This window comes from Apostichopus japonicus, chromosome 17 (assembly GCF_037975245.1).
Source record: "Apostichopus japonicus isolate 1M-3 chromosome 17, ASM3797524v1, whole genome shotgun sequence".
Lineage (NCBI taxonomy): Eukaryota > Metazoa > Echinodermata > Holothuroidea > Aspidochirotida > Stichopodidae > Apostichopus > Apostichopus japonicus.
In genome coordinates, this window is record NC_092577.1 from 24749062 (window position 1) to 24771280 (window position 22219).

General features: G+C 41.1%; 1 protein-coding gene across 1 annotated transcript; it reads right to left on the reverse strand.

Annotated features, from left to right (window-relative positions):
• Positions 1 to 668: 668 nt before the first annotated feature.
• LOC139954788 (uncharacterized) lies at positions 669 to 3393 on the reverse strand. Its single transcript, XM_071954720.1, has one exon. The coding sequence runs from the start codon at positions 2377 to 2379 to the stop codon at positions 673 to 675; it is 1707 nt and encodes a 568-aa protein (XP_071810821.1). The 5' UTR covers positions 2380 to 3393; the 3' UTR covers positions 669 to 672.
• Positions 3394 to 22219: the final 18826 nt, after the last annotated feature.

Here is a 22219-nt window from a genome sequence, read left to right on the forward strand (position 1 = left end):
TTGGGATATCACTGGTTATCGCTGTCTCTGACTGCTTATTAGCTAACTCCTCAATAGCTCTCGCCAACTGTGCTTTGTCTGGCTTCCGGAATACACCACTTGCTTCAAAAAGCGAAGGGGGGAAGGGACTCAATTCGAACTCCAGAACATCTCCCAAGGATAGGTCTCCAGCCCTTGAAATCACAATGAGTCTTTGGAAAAGCAGTGCAGGGTCAATTGATTCCTCCGTTGAAATCTTGACTGCAGATGCATCACCAAGTGTCTTTGCTTTGTCCTTACGTTTGAATGACCAAGTAAACGCAAGTTGACCGACGAGTTTGTCAACCATCCTCTGCCCAACAACGAACAAGTCATCCACATTGACGTTCTGGGTAGCCTCTACTCCTGTGACGATATTACGAAAACTCTCATCATCTGCTGAGAACGGGTTGTATGTCTGAACCCTTTCTTTAAGCTTCCTTAAGTCTGAATGGTCTCTGGTCATTCTTGCTTCTGTACTGTCTTTGTGTTGCTCACTCGTCGTGAAAGCATGGTGGTTGAAGTCTTGTAGTGCAATGTTGTACTCCGAACAGACTGGTGACGACATTGTCCAGAGTGTGCGTTGTTCCTCCGTCATTCCAGATCCTCTGATAAGTCCACCTGTGGATTTTAGCGACCTCATTAGCGTTTGCTCTACACGAGATCGGCACCAAGACCAGCCCAGCACTGGTCCGTTCTACGGATCACATGGAAGCCTTCCTGAAACTTTCGGAACACCTCCGGGTTTCTGGTTTCAAGATTGCTCATGTTTTGCAAGTACATGTAAGCTGACTTGAGATAATTGAAGTGACCTGCAGCACCAAATATTGGTAAGCATTCTCCAACAGCAGACAGGTGTCTCGACCAGGATCCAAGTCGGTCAGCCAAAATAAGCATCCTTGCAACTCTGACCATCTTCATATAGGTGAGCCAGAGTTTGCTTGTGCGTGATCGTTCAGCCAGCCCTCGTTTTCTCTCTTGTAGCTTTTGTTCGACTATGACTTTTTTTTCCGAGAGGTCGGATCTTGAAGCCTGCTTTCCTTCGAGCAATGTGGTGTAAATTTCTTCACATTCATTGACTAAATCTGCAAATTCCGAGTCCTGGTCCATGATTTCTGACACCAGCATCCCATTCAAACATTTTTCTAACAGGAGGTGACCTCTTATTGCTCTCTGCACAGACTTTCCAGTCAGAATATGTTTGACTGCGTTTCCACCGTAGATTTCCTCCAGGATACTTGCCAACCCAGTGCCATGCATCAGTGTACCAATGGCTCCAAGCAAATTCATCAGAGTGTGGAAACTCCCCAGCATCAGTACAACTTCTTTCAACGGGCTATCATCTGGAGCATTGTGAATGACTTCTGACGCTTTCCAAAATAAAGGCTGGTCGAAGGTAATGACTGGTGCGGTGTTATGCTTCTGGGCTAGGTTGCAGACGTACGTGAGAGTCGAAAGAATGCACGTTGGGTCACCGGGATACATGTTAATCATCGGAAGGAATGCGACAGACGATATCCCTGGGTGATCGGATCCACTGTGGATGGTATGCATCATTCCCTGCCAGTTTGCAACTTGTTGGTGGAAGCAGAATGACAGTTCCCATAGGATGTCAACTGCTGGTGCAGTATCATGCAACTGCTGTAAAGTTTCGAACTTGACATGTTGACGAGCATAGTTTGAGAAGCGGTAATCGATTATGTCGACACTAGCCATTTCTTTCACATTCAGAAGCGAGATATTTTCTCTCGGGACCAGGTGGCTCTTCTGCAATGCAGGCGTTGTGGCAGCTATAATCCCCATACCATGAAATGTTCCTTTGCCATCAATAGTCAAAATGTTGTGGTCAACATTGTCCGCTGCAAACACTACCATATCTGGCGATGGTCCACCTAAAATATCTGAAGCGACCACGTTGGCAGCATTTTTCTGAAAACGCTGCACCTCAGCATAGGAAGAGCAGAACCCCATGGTGGATAGGGTGTCCACAATGAATCTGGACTTGTACAAGTAGTGGAGTTGGGATGCCAGCGCAATTTGGAGTGGAGCAACTACAGCTCGTGGACGAACAGCTTGCACTATCGAATGGCCAATCGAAGCAACTTTCTCGTGTTTGTTTGTGCCAACAATCATTTGTGTCAGCATTGTTCGCAGTGACACTGGCAGGTAATCAAGGGCAGGACCCAGGCTGACACTATGTGCAGGTGGGTACTGATCTGTAACTGTGGGAACATTGGTCTTAATGTCACTTTTCATCAACTTTGCGGCAGTTTCAATAATAGCTTGCTTCTGACTTTCCTCATCCCCAATTTGGGCAGTTTTGAAATAATCACGAAGAATCTGCGATGTTCTTTCTCGCATGGTCACATACTCTCAACACCTTCTCCATCAGCAATGAAAATTGAATCACCGTAGTGCCCTCTTAGTCTTTCTTTCATGTATTGGTTCCCATATGGAGTAGAGTCACTTTCTAATATATAGTCCTTCATCTTGCTTACTAGATGGGCAACCTTCAGCTGTTCTTCATCATTTCTTTCCAAGTATTCACATACCCTCAAGAAGGCCTGATGCTGGTCTTCATTCTTCGGTCGACCGACTCTTTTCCGTTTGAGTGCAGGTTCAGCTCTAAATTGCTCTGGGATATCTCGCCCAGTTCTAAAGTTGACACTACACTGTGCATGATAAATAGCATCCGCTGCATGGAGATCCTTAGAAAAGAACTCGATCCGGCCCTTGACAGAATGGGACCAGTCATCTGTACGCTTCTCACATTGCTCTAATACAGTCGAAGGGAAGGAATCTGTGTGTACTTCGCTGACGAGTTCATCGCGACCATGATTGCCCTTAACAACCGTTTGGCCACAGAAAAAACAGTCCGTTCTTCTGTTGTACGGACCCATGCTAACTCGAACACTCCTCTTTTCAACTGGAGGAGCAGTTCTCCTGTCTTGTCGAAGAATGTCCTTTGCATTCGTCCATTTATTGCGACACAATTTATGCACTCGTTGACCTGCTCGTGCAAGGATTTCTGGCCGACCTCGCTTCCTGCTTGACTCGTTGATTGTATCAGCTCCTTTCTGGAAGAGTTTGGGAATATTCCAGGCATCATTATCGTCGAATAGCTCTTTGCAAATGGGGCAAGCCTTCCCTTCGGTCTCGCTGTCACTTGAACTCATCTTCGGTCATACCTGAAAGAAAAAACAGATCACTTTGAGCCTTTAAATACATACACAAATGAAAAGAAAGCGAAAATGAGAGTCTTCTCTCTTAGATTACTGAATGATAAGCGGCTGACGAAGTACCTGTGGAGCACCCTCAACAGGTGACTTCAACGTATGAGCGCAGCTGCGTGGCGGGCTCAAGAATGCTTCCGGATCCCTTTCCCGGGGTCCGATTTTGGGAGACTTTTTTTCTGGCGATGTCAGTAACCTATAGAGCGACTTAAAGCAAAAAAACCTTTTGTTGCAATTTTTTGGAGGTTGAGGCGATTTTTGTCATATATTGACCCGACTATAGTGTCTAGCAGCCTCGACCCTGAGTCATACAACACGCCACGCTATACCGCATCGAATATGTGGAGGTGATTTTTGCCAGATGTAAAATCTTTGGCTAGTAAGTACATGTATGATGTGTCGTTAATATTGTCATTCTTCCCCGATAGGTATTGCTGAATCTGTATGTATAACACAGCTTGCTGAATATGAAAAGAGCTATCCGCAAACATCGAATTTCGTCGAACGATGAATACTTAAAAAAAAATGTCTTCATTCTTTATTTACACGACAGCTTGCTGCGTTGAGGGATGTATCCATCCCATACCTTCTCGTTCTATATATTACACGAATCCACAAAGGAAGAAAAAATGAAAAGGGGTTCATGACTTAATTACTTCACATGGTGAGCGTGCGGTAAGGGGGGGGAAGGAACATTCAAGCACGCACTGCAACTTGAAGGCCGCAAAATTTAACGGCAATGGTTATTTTAATTAACACAGCCTCTTCCATACATAATCTGGCTTATTAACTGATTAAACAAATAATTATTCAGGAGGTGTTTGGCATTGCTGACTGAATTAATATTATTGAAATACAAATGTCAGATAAAAACAATTATGATCAAATAATCATGAAAATATAATCATAAAAAACAGTCATGATAAAATAGTAATAATAAAAACAATCATGAAAAAATACTCATGGACAGTTATCAAAAGTTAAGGTTAAACCGAGCACAAGAACAGTCTTTGCAATCTATGTCAAAACATAGAAACCTACCATAAGGCCAAAAAAAGTTGGTCTCTGCTCATCGAGCGCGTCGATTTTGATCGATGCTTCTTTGCGCATCAACCTTTTGTTTTTTCTTCAAATTTTTCGTTTTAGCTACAACAGCGTCCTCTATTTCAGCACCGGCTGAAATTTTCGCATGAAAAAAAAACCCCGTTCCGCGTTAATTTTAGAACTTGGGTCTGACCAGAGTCCGAATATTTTTTTCTTGGCCTAACTAGTACAGCAGCCTCGACAAGTTTAATGGTACCCTGAGTCATACAACACGCCACGCTGTACCGCATCCGATATGTGGAGGTGATTTTCGCCCGATGTATACTCTTTGAAAGGTAAGTACATGCATGATATGTCGTTAATTTTTGGCTTTCTTCCCCGATAGGTATTATCAAATGTGTATTTATAAGACTGCGTGCTGATTATAAAGGGCTATTCGCAACCATCGTTTTTGACGAAACTTTGACAATAAATGTCTTGATCCTTTATTTACACAACAATGTGTGCTTGGATGACATAATTTCTCGTTCTGTTACACGAATCCACAAAGGAAGAAAAAGAAAAGGGGTTCATAACTGAAATTCTTCAGATGGGGACGCGCGTTAAAACCAACCCATTTACATATTTTTCTCTTCAGGATGTGTTTGGCATTGATGACTGAATTAAAATCATAAAAAATACAAATGTCAGATAAAAATACTGAATAAAAATAATCATGAAAAAATAATCCTCAAAAAAATAATCATGAAAAAATAGTCATTACAAATATTCATGAAAACAGAATGAAGAACAAATTATCATAATTGAAGGTCTTCCGCCATCTATGTTCAAACAAGAGCCCACAAAGTCGACAGAAGGCTGTCAATTAGATCCCTTGACGCCAAGGGCCCTTAAAGTCAATTGCCCCTACCTAAAATCAAGATTCCCATAACAAAGAATCACGATAAAGAATCACGATACCCACAACAAAGTCAAGGGGCTTTCATGTGAAAGTACCCTCTCCAACCCTACACATTTTGCTTAAAATTACGCGAAAATTGAAAATAGTGGCGTGATGAGCTTAATTTAAAGCTTTAAATATGTGTTTATCTTGTTGTATCGTATTTACTGTATGGTTTTTTTTTGGGTTCATGTTTTGCGTACAAAATAGACTTATGTATATCGTAGTGTCCTTTTCATCAAAATACGAACCCCATATCAAAAGTAATCATGAAAACATAATCATGAAAGAGTAATCATAAACAAATCATCAAAGTTTAAGGTTAACCCGCGTGCAAGAACAGTCTTTCTATAATTTAAAAAAAAAACAAAAAACAATGTACTTAGTACGGGTACTGGCGGTTTAAATGTAAATGACGTAATAAAAGTAAGATATGTCTTCAAAGCATGAAATGAAATGAAATATTATCATGAGAATAATGACTGCATGAAGTGTTGCGTGCCTCGTGAAGGGACCGGTGTGACGATTTCCTTCATCGACTACAGTAATTATCTAAATGCTTGTGAATTGAACTCGAACTGCTGATTTGTCACTTAATTTCCCTTTTTTACGCGCCTCAATTCGCGTCGCGTGTACAAATAAAATCTCCAAATTAGCTGTCAGATTTCGAAATACATTAAGAGTCTGCACATGGAAGGCGAAACAAGAGTCGCAAAACTTTATTTATAATTTCTTATATGTTGAACATTTTACAGATATACAGAAGCATGGCTGGTGTGAATCTACTCTACATGGAGGGAAGGCACCAACCCTTCAACATTGAGGAAGTAAGCGATATATTAAATGGTAATAATGACGATGCTTCGATCATGGCGGACAAGTATTTTTATACCGAGCCCCTACAGAACGGGTAGAACAACTCATGGACTTCAGATGTGACCAGTACCGATGGGTTTCAAAAGGTTCAAACCAACATACCAAAAGAAAATTCAATTGTGGTATACTCAAGAGGTACTACTACATAAAGGACCCCAACGGAACTGGAAAAGAAACTTTATCTGGTTTTTCGAACCATATTTATTGCTTACGGTATTAAAATAAAGGACAACGCCTATTTTTCATTCACTATATAGGGGACCATTAACTTGCACAGAGTTTGGCACATGTCAATTCACTTAAGGAGCGACCCTTCATACCAACAAAAAAATCTGTCATTGACGACATCAAAGAAACAACCGTCACTTCGGACAAGCCAGGGAAGGTATACAGAGACATGCAAAGCAAGGATAACATGGGAGCACACGACAGCGATATGAGAATGCCTACCAACAAACCGCGAAATGTAAAACAAGTTTACAACGCTGTACACAACAAAAAGAAGCAAAGGGGCATTGCCAATGACGAGATTTTTGCTTTGTATGAGCTTGCCTTGCAGTTAGAGGGATTTCTTTGGAATATTTCCATATATCCAGAGGTACTCATAACAGTTGGTCTTCCAGACTTACTTGCTCACGCCAGACAAATGATGAGGGAGAGTCAGCTCAATCCAAACCTACCGCAACTTATGTCGTACGACACTACCTTCAACTTCGGAGATTTCTATCTTTCCGCATTTGTTGTCAGAAACATCTTTCTGAATGATGACCCAATATATCCAGTGGCATTTCTTCTACATTCGCGTAAGTACAGAGCGCACCACCATCAATTCCTTAGTGCTTTATTGAACAACTTGGATATTAACGATTTCTCAAGCATCCCCATCGTGACTGATAGAGAAAAGGGAATAACAGAAGCTTTCGCCGAGTTGGAGATCGATGCGACCTTGGTGTGTTGCCACAATCACATCTTGTCAGATGTGCGAGAATGGATTCGTAAGCACGGAGGGAAGAAAGACGATATCAAAGTCCTTAAAGACCATATTGATATATTGACGAATGCGCAGACGCCGACACAATTTGAAGGAATTCTTCAAAAGCTGGTTCCACTGTGGAGTATTCCATTTCAGGAATACTTTAAGAAGAATTTAAGAACAGACATAGAAGAACATTCATCCCGTATTGTCACTGACAAGTTTGCCGTATTCAGAAAATATGCCACTGCAACCAATAACATAAGTGAGTCATTTAACAAGGTGTTGAAAGAAATTAATGAATTTAAAGAGCTGCCGGTGGATGCAATGGTTCTCAGTTTGTTTCACTTACAGAAATATTACTTATATGATTTTGCAAGAGCTAAATGCAATCTTGGGAACTATAGCATCAAGAAAGAGTTTGCAAACATGATGCAAATGGTAAAGGACGTTCGATTTCCGGATTTCATCCCTATTGATGAGATTGTCAAACAGATGAAAGAAACTGCAAACCCGCAACGATCAGTAGAAAAGACAGACACATTTCGCCTTTCACAAAAGTCACTTGCTCGACGCTGCGTTGACACCGGAGCGATTGGGTTGGCACCTCAAACGACTTCTTTTACCGTACGAAGTATTACAAGCTCAAGTACTCATGCGGTCAAGCTATTCCCAAGTCCACCGAAATGTACTTGCCCAAGCACAGGGTTGTGCTACCACATCCTAGCTATCAGCGTAAATGTCAGTGACTGTGACTAGAGCTTTGTTGGTACGAGCACGGCAGGTATAAGAACTTCCACCCCGAAGGTATTGCCAAAGGCTTCCCATGTTAAAGTTCATCCCACGGGTAGTGATGTCCACTGTGATTTTGAAATACATGATGAAAGAGTTGAATCAACTTCTGAAGAGAAAGAACCGTTCCCATGGAAAGAAGCAGGCATGGCAGAAAAGGTACCACGTTTGGAGAAGGAACTACAACACATGTTGGATGGAGGAAGGAGAAGAACATTGAATTCCGTTAAGCCAATGGAGTGGTTGGATGGAGAAGCAATTGACGAATGTCTTCTGACCATTTTAACGGATCATGATATGATGGACACAATTCTACTATGCCCAGTCCACTTATATCAACAACTTTCATGGGGAAGATATCAGCAATACTACAAATTTATGGAAAGGCATTGCGCAATGAATACATATTTTTTCATCATCCCATTTAACACAGACACTCATGGTCCAGGATCTCATTGGTGCCTTGCGGTTGCTGATATAAGAGAAAAGGCTCTGTATCTCTTCGATTCTGCAAGAACAAAAACAACATCCGTGGGACGAATCAGACTATTGCTGATTTATTTGCTAGGCGCTGCTCATAAAGTTGCCGATGCGCCTTTTTGTCACGAAGAATGGGAATTTTTCCAGGCAGACGATGCTCCTCGACAACCAAATGGCTGTGACTGTGGTGTGTACACGATACTCAATGCTTTCACAGCAATCACCGGCAAAGTGTACAATAAGATAAACAGTGAGACAACCCGGCTGTGGATACGAAGAAATATCCTTTTGTCTTATGAAAATCATTACGCGCGTACATATTCGTCTTGCAAGATACGCACGCTTAGTGACTACTCTGATGTATACCACGAAATCTTGGAGAAGGTGCAACGCATTACAACAACATTCGATGCAGCAAATAAACCCCTCATGAATTCAGTTCACTTCAGTTCTCGTGGAGTGCGGACGTGTTTTCGGCTGCTCTCCACCTTTCGTTGACCACACCTTTATTGTGTTTTTACGTTGGCCCTTCATTAGTTTACTGTTTGTTTTAGTGTAGTTTGTGTGTTTGTTTTGGTTTGTGTATAGGTGCGTGGCTTTGCCACACCCCTAGCTGTCATGGCGGCTCGCCGTGACAGCAAAATCGTATTGTTGAGTTTTTCGGGGGAGGCTAAGGTCGTCCCCGTACAAGTTTTTTCACTTTTGCGTTCTGTTGGTTTAAAGGTCCCTGGAGAGGTTGACGCGCTTCAGCGTAAACCTCTCCGGGGTATGAATTGTTTTGATGTACGGTTTACCTCGGAGGCTGCCCGCGTCCGAGGCGTCCATGTGTTGGAGGGAGTTGAGGGACTGAAGGTCACACCGTATGACAGTTCGGTGTGGGTGACAGTCCTCCATCTCCCTCTGGACATGTCTGAACAGGTTGTTGTGCGGACACTGGGGCGTTTTGGGAAAGTGACCGGCTACGAGGAGCCGGAATTCCTTGAATGTATGAGTGTCAAGACCGGGACTAGACGAGTTAGAGTTGAACTCAAGTCCGATATCCCCTCTACCTTGTGGGCTAATGGGCACAGGGCCCACATTGCATACCCGGGCCAGCCTCGCACTTGTTGGAGGTGTGGGCTGGAAGGGCATGAGGCCAGGTTTTGCCCGAACAAGCGGTGTAGCCGCTGTTTACAGGTTGGGCATACCCTGGCCGAGTGTAAAGGGGATATCGTTTGCAACTCGTGTGGGAAAACGGGCCATCTCGCCCGTTTATGCCCAGACCGCTCATACGCCGCGAGAGTGGCTACGGGCGTGGTTGAAGCGGTCCCTGTCCCGGCCTCTGACACCGTACCACATGATGCTCCTGTCATCGCCCCAGTGTCCGACACTAGCGCCCCGATGAAGGGCTTTGTTCCCCCTTTCGTGTCCGACCTCTCTCCTGATCGAACTTGCCGAGACTGCCAGCCTGCCCACTCAGGCAGAGCAGGAGTGGCACGCGGCGCAGGATGCCGCTTGTACTGGTTCACCGTTAGCTACGCCCGCTATCGGTGATACTAGTCGGGCCCCGAGCCAACCGGCCCAAGAGACATTAAGTGGCCCAGATTCTGACTCGCCAATGGAGGACTGCACTACAGCCTTATTAGTTGTGGCTAAGGAGTCCTCCGATTGGTTTGATGAGACTAAACAGACCACTGATCTCATTGACTCGAGTGGCCCTTCCACCCTACCCGCACACGATGGTCGCTAGTGGACCTCCTGTTCCTGACAGGGAGGTCCACTCGATCAAGGTTGACGAGGAGTTAAGAACTCTGCTCCCTCGTAAGAAAAGGGGGAATACTGTTAGGGGCTTGAAAAGAGCCGTATTGGGAAAATTTCGCAGGTAATGCGCAAGCCTGTCGTCTGCTATCGGGACGGCGTACCCCGGATGAATTTTGGGTCCGTGTCCTTTTCACGTCACGTTAAACGCTATATTTTATACATTTGTGGGTTAGTGAGAGATTTCTGTTTGTGGGTTTTCAGTTGGGTTTTTGGTGGTTGTTAAACAGACTGGGATTGTTTTTGGTTTTGTTGACCTTTGGTCCGTGTCCGTTTCTTTGCACGTAAAAAGCACCCCTCATGAATACGTTGGCGAGTTTGGTTAAAGTACAAGAACTCAGTCTAAAGTGGACCAAATGTTGTGCAGAAAATGACGGAAGCAACATTTGACATCAAATTTTTTGTTCTTTGTGCCGCAATTGGTACCATATGGAATGTGAAGAGTTTATGAGTGAATAAGTTCCATTGTACTATTACTGTACAAAATGTACAAAACCAAGGACGGAAGAAAACACCACTGGAGTTGGAAGCACTGCCCAGCCTAAGATGCAACGTCTAAATGATGTGTTGGAGAAAATTGTTCGATGCACTTAGTCGATGCACTTGGGCAATTAGTCGATTATTCAAAGAAATCGTAGACAATACACCATTACCCACTATATACCTTCCTCATCTGGCTCATGTGAAGCAAACCATCAACGTAGAACAAATCGTAGAAAGAACAGATGAGGCAAGTGCTGCAATATTGAGACTGCAGAAAATACTGCATTCGACTCAAATTTCTATGTTTACATTAAGAATTGCACCGCTTCCGTTTGGATGGTTTTCAATAACACACATAACGAGTACGAATTACTAACTCCGTTGACAGTACAATACATTCCTCAAATTTGTGCGAGTTGAATTGTTTTATAAGTTTGAAATATCAATGGTGCTTTTTTGGGTAAAATGAAGGGCACAGATTCCAAAGTTCGGGCACTGTAGCCTTTCATTGTTATTTATTGCTATCGTTTTAAATTCAGTAACCATGTTTCTCATGGGTGAATGTAGTTCTGGTTTCTTTTTTTCTTGGTGATTATTTTTGAATCAGTTATGTAGATATTAGTTTTTATATTTTCACCCGGTGATCTTTTTCACTGAAGTTTTGCTTTATTTCTTTATTACTATAAGTTATATTTTTCACTGAAATTGTGATTTTACGGGAGGGAAATCACTAAATCTATATACATAATTTTTCTATTGTTTCTTTTTTTTTGGAGATTCAGTAACCATATGTTTCTCATGGGTGAAAATAGTTTCTTTTTCTTTTTTTGGTGATTATTGTTGAACTATTTATGTAGATATTAGTTTTTCTGGGTGATCTTTTTCACTGAAGTTGTGTTTTTAAGGGAGGGAAATCACCAACTCTTTGCATATAATGTTTGTACTGTTTTTTGGAGATTCGGTAAACATGTTTCACGTGGGTGAAAATAGTTTGTTTCTCTTTTGGTGATTATTGTTGAATTAGTTATGTAGATATTAGTTTTTCCATATTTTGACCCCGTGAATCTTTTCAGTGATTTTTTTTAATTTGTTTTTTAGTCGACGATCTTTTCACTGAGTTTTTAATGGAGGGAAATCACCTCTACATTTTGTATATAATGTATATATTGGTAGCCAAGTTGAAAGGTTTTGCTTCTACATGAAACTTTCAAGTAAGCTTTTTATCTGATTGTTTGTGGAGACGTGCTCCAACTCTCTGGGTAATTGCTTTTGTAAATAATGTATATATTTCACATTTCTGCTTTCCTAGTATAATTCTTTTCAGTAACAATCATTTTAAGTTAGGGGATAAACACAAATTTTGCAGGGGAGTATGTGGGACAGAGGAATCTTAGACACTCGTGGTTTCATTGGCGGCGATCACGGGGGACAGATGGACATGTTCCCCAACATTTTAAGTGGGGAGATGATATCAAATGTCCCCCAATATTAAGAGACATATACAAATATAAATACAGTCATACATTGATGATGGTGATGATGAATTATAATGATATCATAATTATGCATTCCGATTCTGCCAAGTGCCAATCGAATTTAGCGGTCTCCAAGCAAGGCCGTGACTCGGCCCGAGCGTGACTTCGTCGCCGTCTGAATTGCAAGGTTCAAAGTCACTAGTTGGCACTGTACATGGGCGGTGATCACGGAGGACATGTCCCCCCACTTTTTTTAGTGGGGGAATAATATGAAATGTCCCCCCCCAATATTTAGATACATAGCACAGTACAAATAAAGTCATATACATTGATGACTATGAATAATATTTATATTAGGTCTGGGAAGTGCCATTTCCGGCGATCTAGAGGGTCTTTTGAGCCAAAAATTAATGGTGGCGCGTAGCGATAATAGTGTCTTCGGGTCGCTTGTCACACTTTTGCTACGGCAGCTTTAAACACCCCAATCTTAGGCTCCTGACAATGCGTATTATAACAACTATCAGGGGGTAGAGTTTGCAGACCAAAGTTCTGAAATCGACGCGGCTTTTTTTCTGGTTTTTTTTTTTCTAGCGAAAATTCGAGGCGCTTCTGAAAAAGAGGGCGTAATGATTATTTAGGTTTAGGAAAGTGGGAAAGCTGAAGTGCGAATTAAGCCCTGCCTATTCAAAATAGTTGAAACAACAATGCAGCTTAAAGAGCTACTGCATCGTCAATGTACTTGTTTGAGTTTACAGTGGATTTGTAGATAATATAAATAGTTTTGGCGAAGGGGAGGGGGGGTGGGGGGAGGGACGAAAGTTATTTGAAAAACAATTTCCCTAAGGCTTAATCCTGACACTCCATCATACGACCTTGTTATGTGGGGATCACTAATAACCCTTTGTGCGCTCCTTTTGAGAAGATCATGAGCAAGTGCGCCGTTTGTACACCCAGGGGCGTCACTTCGTGTCTAGTATTTGTGGGTGAAGCCCTTTTGCCCTGCAAAATCGTAATTTGCCCTGCCAGTGGCGTAGCTAGTCCGTTTTGGGAGCATATAACATTTAGAGTGTTATATATTTATGCGCCTCCACGTGTGATGTTTTTTATTAGGTGTGTGATATCACAACTACCAGTGGGTAGATTGGATGTTTGAAACTGACACGGCCAAATTGTACTTACCGGCAGGCGGACACTCTGATCGCTACGCGCGACCATGGGTTGGCGCATAGCGAAATTTTTCGGCTAAAAGTACCTCCTAGATCGTCGAAAATGGCGCTTCCCAGGCCTCATTTAGGCAAGTGACAAGTACCCCGCCACCTACAAAAACTTAACACCTTAGAACGATTTTGAGCCAATTTTATATTTTTGGCATATTTTTCATTGAAGGTCGTGGCTACGCCTATGTGCCCTACAAATTTAAAGTCTTTGCAAATTTTCAACACGGATTTGCCATGCAAAATGTCATTTCTTGGCCCTTCCAACAACATATTTTTCTCCGTGTATTACTTTGAATTATTCCGTTTGTACAGTTTTACATGATTTCTTGTTGTAGCTCAAACTTGAAAATTAAAGGAGTAAATTCAAATTTAATTGAACAAGATTGTTTTAAGTTATCATGCGAATATTATCGAATATCATTGTTTTGTTTTGTCATACAATTTTTTCTTTGGGCATTTTTTCATCTTTCAAAGTGGAGGGTATGGTAACGTGAAAAATTTCGTCACGTCATCTAAGGTGCGTGTAAGCATATGCTCACTTTATAATAAAGTGGGGGCTAAGTCTCCCAGCATCCCCCCCCCCCCCGTCCCTGATAAACCGCACACATAAAGAATCAACTTATCAAGAAAAAATATATTTCACACTTTTCAGTGAGTACAGTCAAAGTTCGAAACAATAAACATACTGCCAAAATGGACATTAGCGGACACAATGTAGGTCCTAATACACGACAAAAGGGTATATTTTACAAATCTTTCAAGTTGGAAGATGTCCCTCCACTTGTGCATACCTCAGTTAAAATATTGCAAGTTCTGTATTTTTAATAAATAAAGAAAGGATTGATGTCAAACATATGCTTTGGTTTGTGAACTTACTGTTTCAATATGTCTTCAGTTCAAAGGTGGATCGAGAGAGGGCGGAAGGCGACAACCCCCTTACAGCTCTTGAAAAGGGTCTCATAAGCCAAATGTTATCTGAAATCATATTGCGGCGTGCATCCAGTGCCGTCGTCGGTTAAGGGATTGATTGGGGGATGAGCTCCTGTAAACCAGTTAAATGCAGTGACCTTTTTTCCCTTAAGGAAATTGGCCTCCAAAAATCGCCGCCCCCCTTCCCCATGAAAAATATTCTGAAACCGACCTTACTTCAGCTTGTAACAGTGTTGCAGAGTTAAACTTAATTCCAATTAATAAAACACCTCCCATGGGCTCCATAAAAGAAGTATGCCGGGAAAATCACCACATTTCAATGGAGAAGATTTTCATATTTTTCGGAAGCAGTGGCGTAGGAAAATGGGGCAGGGGCGCTCGCCCCCCTCTTCCCTTTCGGAGATTTTCCAAAGAAAATCGTAGGTAATATTGGAAAATTGGGGTTAAAATCGAAAAAATCGGGGGTAACATTTTGCGACTTTGACCCTGTTTTTGGAAAATCTTTGACTTACTTCTACGGATTTTACACGTAAACTTAGGGGAATTGAAAAGATTTGTTACTTTTGAAAAGAACGGATGTTTTTCCTCTCCCATCACCCCCCCCCCCCCCATTATTTGAAAATATCGCCGCTGGCTGGAATTAAAAAAATCTGACCAACTAATTTGGAAAATCGCAAAATAAATAAATGAAAGAAAAGAAAAGAAAACGGAAAATTTGGTAAGAAATTTCAGCCCCCCCCCCGGAAAAATGTCTAGCTACGCCACTGTTCTGAAAGCGATATTCGGAAAAGAGCTAACATGGGCCCTAATATTGGCTATAGTATTCAAACAATCATTTTCCAACTTTAAAGTCTTAAATTCCACTAGAAATACCTTCAGAAAACACAACATTGTAAGAGCAACCAGGGGCTTTGTTATGTTTCTGAAATATTGAGAGCCATTAGCTTCAGGGTTGATTTGCCCTAAGGCGCACTTCCTATCTCGTAGGCGGGGCATGGGGGCACGTTTGGCATTAAAAAAATTCCAAACAGAGGGCTGAAAATCAATTTGAGGTCTAAAGTTTTTGTACAGGGAGTAATTTTCGGGGCGGACTGGCTTGGTTAAGGGCTGCCTTGGGTCGGTCGCTGAAAGAAAATAAGGCCTGGGAAAAGCCATTTCCGTAGGTACTTTTTCCACAATTTCTTCGTTACGCGCCAACCATGGTTGCGCGTAGCAAAGACAGTGTAGGTCTGTAGGCCCCGGACCGGTCACCACACTTTTGTCATGGCAATTTCAAATACGCAATTCCCCCTCCCCCCCCCAAACGTATATTTAATACATATTAAATGAAAATTTATTATGCTTCACCCCACTACCCAAATCATAAACACACTGGGGGCTACGCAACTGCATTTTATACGCAGCGGTTACGGGCTCCGAGCCAACGCGCTTGTGATCATCCATTTCGCGCACTTTCTTCTATATTCTCGTCAGTCGGGGGAAAAGAGCACGTGCCCCCCCCCCACACTTCCGAAATCCTGCGCCTTCCACTGCTCTACGATGTACCAAATCACTTCTCTGGGCGGTCCCCTACACTGCAAAAACTAGGGTGTTCATACACTATTCGGTGTTCATACAAGACAACACCGATGGGTGTCATTTTAACACATGGTGTTATCGTTAACACAAAGAGTATGAATATACACCCATGTTGATGATAACACCATTTGTCTTCAAATAACACTGAGAATTTACACTGAAACCCCGGTGTTGCTGTTGTCATATATTAACACCGACGGTGTTATTTTGAACAGCCTAATTTTTGTAGTGTGTACCCCTGGCCGAAGGCACATACCACTCGGGCATGCAGACCCCCCCCCCCCTATTTGAAACAGATCGCCGCCTCTGAGAACTCATGAAATAAACCGAATTACACTTCAGACAAACTCGTCCCCCATGGTGACGGCATGTCCGTAGGGCCATTTACTCCAGTGGCGTATCGTCAGGTTTTGGTGGTGGGTATGCGGACTCAAATTTACCGACCAAAATTTATTGTTAGCTAAAAATGTTTGCCAAAGAAAAAACTGGCAAGCCAAAAAAAAGAAGGTTCCAATGTTCATTTTCGAATAACAGATTTTCAATGTTTCATAAAATCATATAGCCTTAGGAAATTCTGATTCCAAATACCTCTTACCGCCGACATTCTTTGAGCTCCTCATCAAGGGCTCATCCTCTGGTCCCCAACCGGTTTCGTGGCCCCTAAACCTACGACATCAGGGTTTGAACTAGCATGCATACAAGGGCCAACATTTTTTATTGCATTTTCGAATTATTTTTTATGCAGAGCGGAACATGATTAATATCAATGTTACTTCAATTAAAGCAAGGAAACCGAGTAAAAACCCACGAACACAGAATATATATGGGCAGTCAAGTCAAGAATATGTCTATTCTCCCGTCCCATAATAACAAACATAGATTTACTAATGATCTCATAGTACAAAATCATCCAAATTGCCCGGTACAAACAGGAGGTTTGTTGGGTGTTGATCCGTTTTTAAACTGAGAAGTTTGGAAGAAAATGCCTATCCCTTTCCTCTATAAGAAAAAAAAAACTAGAATGAAATTAAGAGTCATGCTGGATCGAACAGTGAATGCATACGAACTAAAGATGAAATATTTGGGATTTCATTTAATTTTTGGAAAAACTGTACGAAAAAAAATCGGAATGAGAAAAAAAAAAACAATATCCCATATTCCACTTATAGCAGTCCACGTAAAACGAAGACCTCAACTTCTCGACAAAACTCCGTCGGGTAAAATACAGTGCACGCCACTGTGTGTGATTTATCTAGCTAATACATTTAAAATCACGCGCAACACCATCTCAGAAACGCGACAAACGCCCCAACCCCATGCAACTTATCTACCCCCCACCCCACCCACAGGGCAAGTCAAACATCTTGCTGAAGAATTTCCGAAAGCAGGGTCACAGTCGCAGAATGTCAACTCGGATTTTTGCCATTTCCAATTTTTTGGGCTAAATTTCCGCTAGGTGGTTACTAAGGATAACTATCTCTATTAACAGAAGGCCCAAAAATGGAACTAATCAGTATCGATCTAGTATAGACCATCATTCTTCCTAAGGTAAATAAAAAAGCTGAACTCTTCGCTGGTTGAATAAGTCATATTTTCTCTCATCCTCGTTGTCTATAACCCGTCCTTATAAACCTGGATTTACCTACATATGACTAAGTGACGTGAAAACAACGGTCAGACTGGCATATGAAAGATATTGGTTATACCACCCACAGACTGAAATGTGACGGTAATTCTGACCAGGGTAACCAAATTGACGCACAAAAGGTAACAATTCTGAGTTTAGAAGTAAACATCTAACACAACGCCAATTCGTCCCAAGGAAACTTTTCGGAAGAATGTATCCTCTGTCCCCAGTCATCGTTTCTGAAGTGTGCTGAACATTTTTTTGCCTGCATACGGTGGGAAACCTTGGAGCGAGAAAGTCATTGCGAGTTCTCCTTACAAAATAAATCCAAAGCCTGCAGCGTTTGTCGTCGGTTTGATGACTGGGAAACATAAAGAAACTAAATCTTCGGTTCCAAAAAGTGTATTGGCAACATCCTACTGCAAAAATTATTGGCATTTTGATACTAACAGTTTATATTTGACAGTGTCGTACAGGCATAGTACCGTACTGAAGTGAATAGCTGGATCGACGGTTTTCCTCACACAACTCCACATCTATGTCAGGGTGAACTACAGTCACTTGTGCGCTTAGGAATGTTTGTGGAAATAGCACTTTTGGACCAAAAAAAACCTCGGTGTTACTGAGTCCCACAATAATATAATGCAATTTGTCATAATGGAAGTGGAAAGATGTAACATGAATTTCAACGGATTAGAAGATGTACAAAAACCACCAGATATGCAATTTAAAGGAATTAAAATGTTTTCAACTTAAGGAAACTTGCAAAGCTTTAATGTTGGGAAGGTTTCCAGTGCATAGAACAGTTCTTGTGTGTTAATATTACACTGTTAGCTGGATTGAGGCATGAACTCTAGTTTATCATGTAAACTAGTAAACTATGTTACTAGCTATCTGATTTAAGGCACATTGCTATCCCTGCAACATTTTAAGGACACATGTTTGGTTTATATGATCATAGATGCAGGTACGGGCAGAAGAGCAATGAGCTACAAGCAGCTTGCTATGGGGAATATTCTGGTTGATGGTCTGCCACCTGGTATTACCTGCAAACGACCGTCTGCGTATGGAGTCCATGATCTGCAAGCAATATTACGCAGCAAAAATAGTATTACCATCCGTAACTTTGTTTTATTTGTATGTCTTACTAGTAAAGCACAAGGCCAACAAGTGTTACCTTTCAGTGAGCAGATATCCTTTTGCTTTCTACAGTCATTTACAGTCATCAATGGTTATAAAGCTAAGCAGGACAATTGGAACACTTACAAACATGATATGAGAGTAGGGGAGGGGGGGGGGGTGAGTGGACATAGGGGCTGGGTGTTTTTGCTGCAGAACTTCATTGAAATTGTCACATGATACATGCTGGTAGGTACACACAATACCAGCTTAAAGGGAAATAATCACAATGAAATATATTCACTGAAATGGAGAAGAGAGGGGTCTGTCCATAATATAGATAGTTGTATGTTATAGTTACACCACGACAAACATTTTGACCTGGGCTTTAGGGTACTTGCAGTTTTTTCGTCCTGTAATGGTGTTCACGACTGTACACATTTATATTGTCCATATATTGTTGTATATACTTATAGTGTGTGTAAGTTCTCATGAGAACATATTGTAACCTATCAAAATTATTTCACTTTCATTGCTTTTCCTCACAAGGTTCTTCCAGCAATGCAACTATTACTCCACTGGCCAATTCCCCATCAGCAAATGAACATGGTACGTACAAAACTTATATCGAACTTAAAGTTTGGTGATATAACATACTTTTTAAAAATATCTTTTGTTCGATTTTACAGCACAAGTCATTTCACTTCCTGTTCAAAATCTAAACCTTTTGGTTTAAGCTAGTTGACCATTTGTTAAAAATTCTCTGGAGCAAAATGACTGTACTACACTGAGACTAATTGTTGTTCTGCAGTTTTGTAGTGACCATGATCAGAATGTTAATATGTGGGCAGCAGAATTGCACATATCAAAGCTTACTTGCTTGCTCACTGTGTTTGTTCCCTTTTCTCTTTGCAGTGTCTGTGAGTGATGAGAGTCAAATGCTAGACCTTTTGTAGTATCTTAGGGGAGTATTTGTCACCATGACACTCAGGCAAACCCTTGTTAGTACTCAGTGTGCCAGTGAGCATTCCTATCCTAAAAAGTGACAAATGTCATGTCCAGTGCATGACGTAATACCCAATGTGATTGTTTCTTATTAAAACTAATGAGTCTGAGATAAACATCCATAACAGAAGTGAATTACATTAAAGTCATTAACTTGTAGCTTCTGTCCTTGTTAAATGTGAATGGTACCATTACTTCCTGCCATTACATTGTGCTGAAATAGCAAATTGTTTATTCTTTTTATCCCTCTCATCATCTCGTTTCATTGGAAGTTACGAAGATTGTAACATCCCGATGCATGAGTTTGCACTTCTAATGGAACTATGTATCATCTTCATAATCTCCATAGAACCTGCAGTCATTCTGCTGGACATATTTGAAGACTTACACTCATGTCCTGAAAATATTGAGGAAGATGTGCATGAAGAGGTACAAGCAGGAGAAGAAAAAGAGCAGGAGGACGAAGCAGGTATGGTGACCCTCTTTCCATAGTATTACACCTTAACCAACAATGTAGATGATTCTGTTGCTTTTAACAGATGTCTCAACATGCTTATATCTGTTGCACATTGTGGGTTCCTGCTGCTTGCAGGGCATAGGCCTACTAATTTTAACCTACTTTTCAAGCTGGAGTAGCAACTTCCTGATTAATCATTCACGACTATTATTGTTAAATGATTAAGTTTTCCATGCTATTAATTTTTTTTGTTTGGGTTTCAGCTGATTTCTTCCCGGTGGAGAAAGTCCTTAAGAAGAGGCAGAAGAAGGGATAAACTCAGTATCTGGTCAAGTGGCACGGGTACTCTTCCAAATATAATCAATGGGTAGATGCAGGGAGCATCTCAAAGGAAGCCCTGGATCTGTGTAAAGGTATTTAAGGATTTCCACTTATATCTCCTTAATTTTTTATTTACAATAGCATAATTGTTTAAGTAGTAGCTGGGCAAGTATTTGGTTGTATGCTGAGTGTAATTAAGATGTTTTAGTAGAGTAAATGCCAGGCTACGGCATGACGTTGTCATGTTTCCTTGTTTAGGTATATGAGTTCTTTTAAGCAATCAAGTACAACACAGTCGACGTAGAGTATTAACAAATAACATGTTATAATTGATTGCGTTACATTATGCTGTACAGGACAGATATATAGGACGACATGTCCAAGGTTACTTGTTGACAGATGGAGAGACAGGGTCAACAAGGACGAGCAGACGGCATGCTTTAACTTATATATCAATATGCAAATACACAGCTTATTAACATACAGGTGCAGATTATACAATGTAGTGCATCGTTTATGCATTCATATGTACGTGTACAATAATAACGTGTTCAATAGTACGTGTTCAATAATATTACATCTCCCTTTCTTTAATAAGTTGGGGGAGTCTTAGGCTACAATTTAATTAAACTTTCTTAATAATTACAAGTGCTTTGTGTAAGTCTGGTAGTATTTCGCAAACAATACTACACAGCTTGTAAAAATTATAAATCCAACATCAATCTTTTCTTTACTCTCTGACCAGACCTAGTAATATAAACATCTTCTTGTGGGTCTGGACCTTCTGGCTCTGGTGCCAGAATATTTTCTATTTCTCAACTGGGGTCAGAGTTATGGTTTATAGTCTCTGACTGGGGTAAAACCTTTTCCCCTTCCTTTAAATGTTTCCTATTCCTCCTCAGTTTTCCGCCCGAGTCGGTTTGAATTTCATACGATCGTGGTTCGTGTCTTTGCTTAAGTTATGTACCTGGGGTCCATTTGCCTGAACTGTAGTCTTGTACATATACACTTTGTCCGGGAACCAACGGACTCAAAGGTTTTGCTGTTTTATCATGATAGAATTTATGTGTGTCCTGCCTATCCTGCAATCACAATCAACATTCTTATTTTGTACTCTGACAGGAAGATTAGATTTCACCTTACGATTGAGCTGTATTAATATATATTTAATACATTTACATGTGTGGTTTGGGTTTCTTAAATGTATTATGAGGAAATATGAATAAAATATTTGTGTTTGTGAAAAGATGCATGGAAAAATGAGAACATTTTCTAAGGGCATGGGTAGCATATTGCATGTTTGAAGTATTTTACACAGCTGCTGTGTATGTCAGTGTTATTTCTGTTATGTGTATGTTTATTAGTTGCAGTAGAGGCTGCAATTGTCAGTAGTTTGGAGGGCATTCGATTGCCAGGTCTTGAGTCAGATAAACACCTCAATAGATGCACTAAATGCACGAAACTCATCATGTATGCTTTCTCTTTTCAACCACGCATCGCTCCGCAGGAAAGCCCTCAATTATTTATATTATAACACCCTATATTATAGGGTTACATTATAACACCCTAACAATGCCCATTTCAACAGTGTTATAGTCAAATACCAGTTTAATATGGTAGTAGTTGATGTACAGATTTAGCCTGCGGATATGAAGTTTTGGATACTTGTCCAGTTTTTCTAAACATAAAAATACAATCCATGGTGATAGAACATTTGCTAAGTGTGGTAAAAAGTGTAGAACGCCCTCCCTCCGGATCTCTGCATCATTCTGAGCATTCATAGTTTAAGAAGCGTTTGAAACATCTCTTTCCAAAATCTGATTATTACTTTATGAGACTAACTGCAGAGAAACA

What these genes read in the sequence shown, in the direction of transcription:
- LOC139954788 (XM_071954720.1), bottom strand. Translation starts at nt 2,379, where the DNA reads ATGCGAGAAAGAACATCGCAGATTCTTCGTGATTATTTCAAAACTGCC.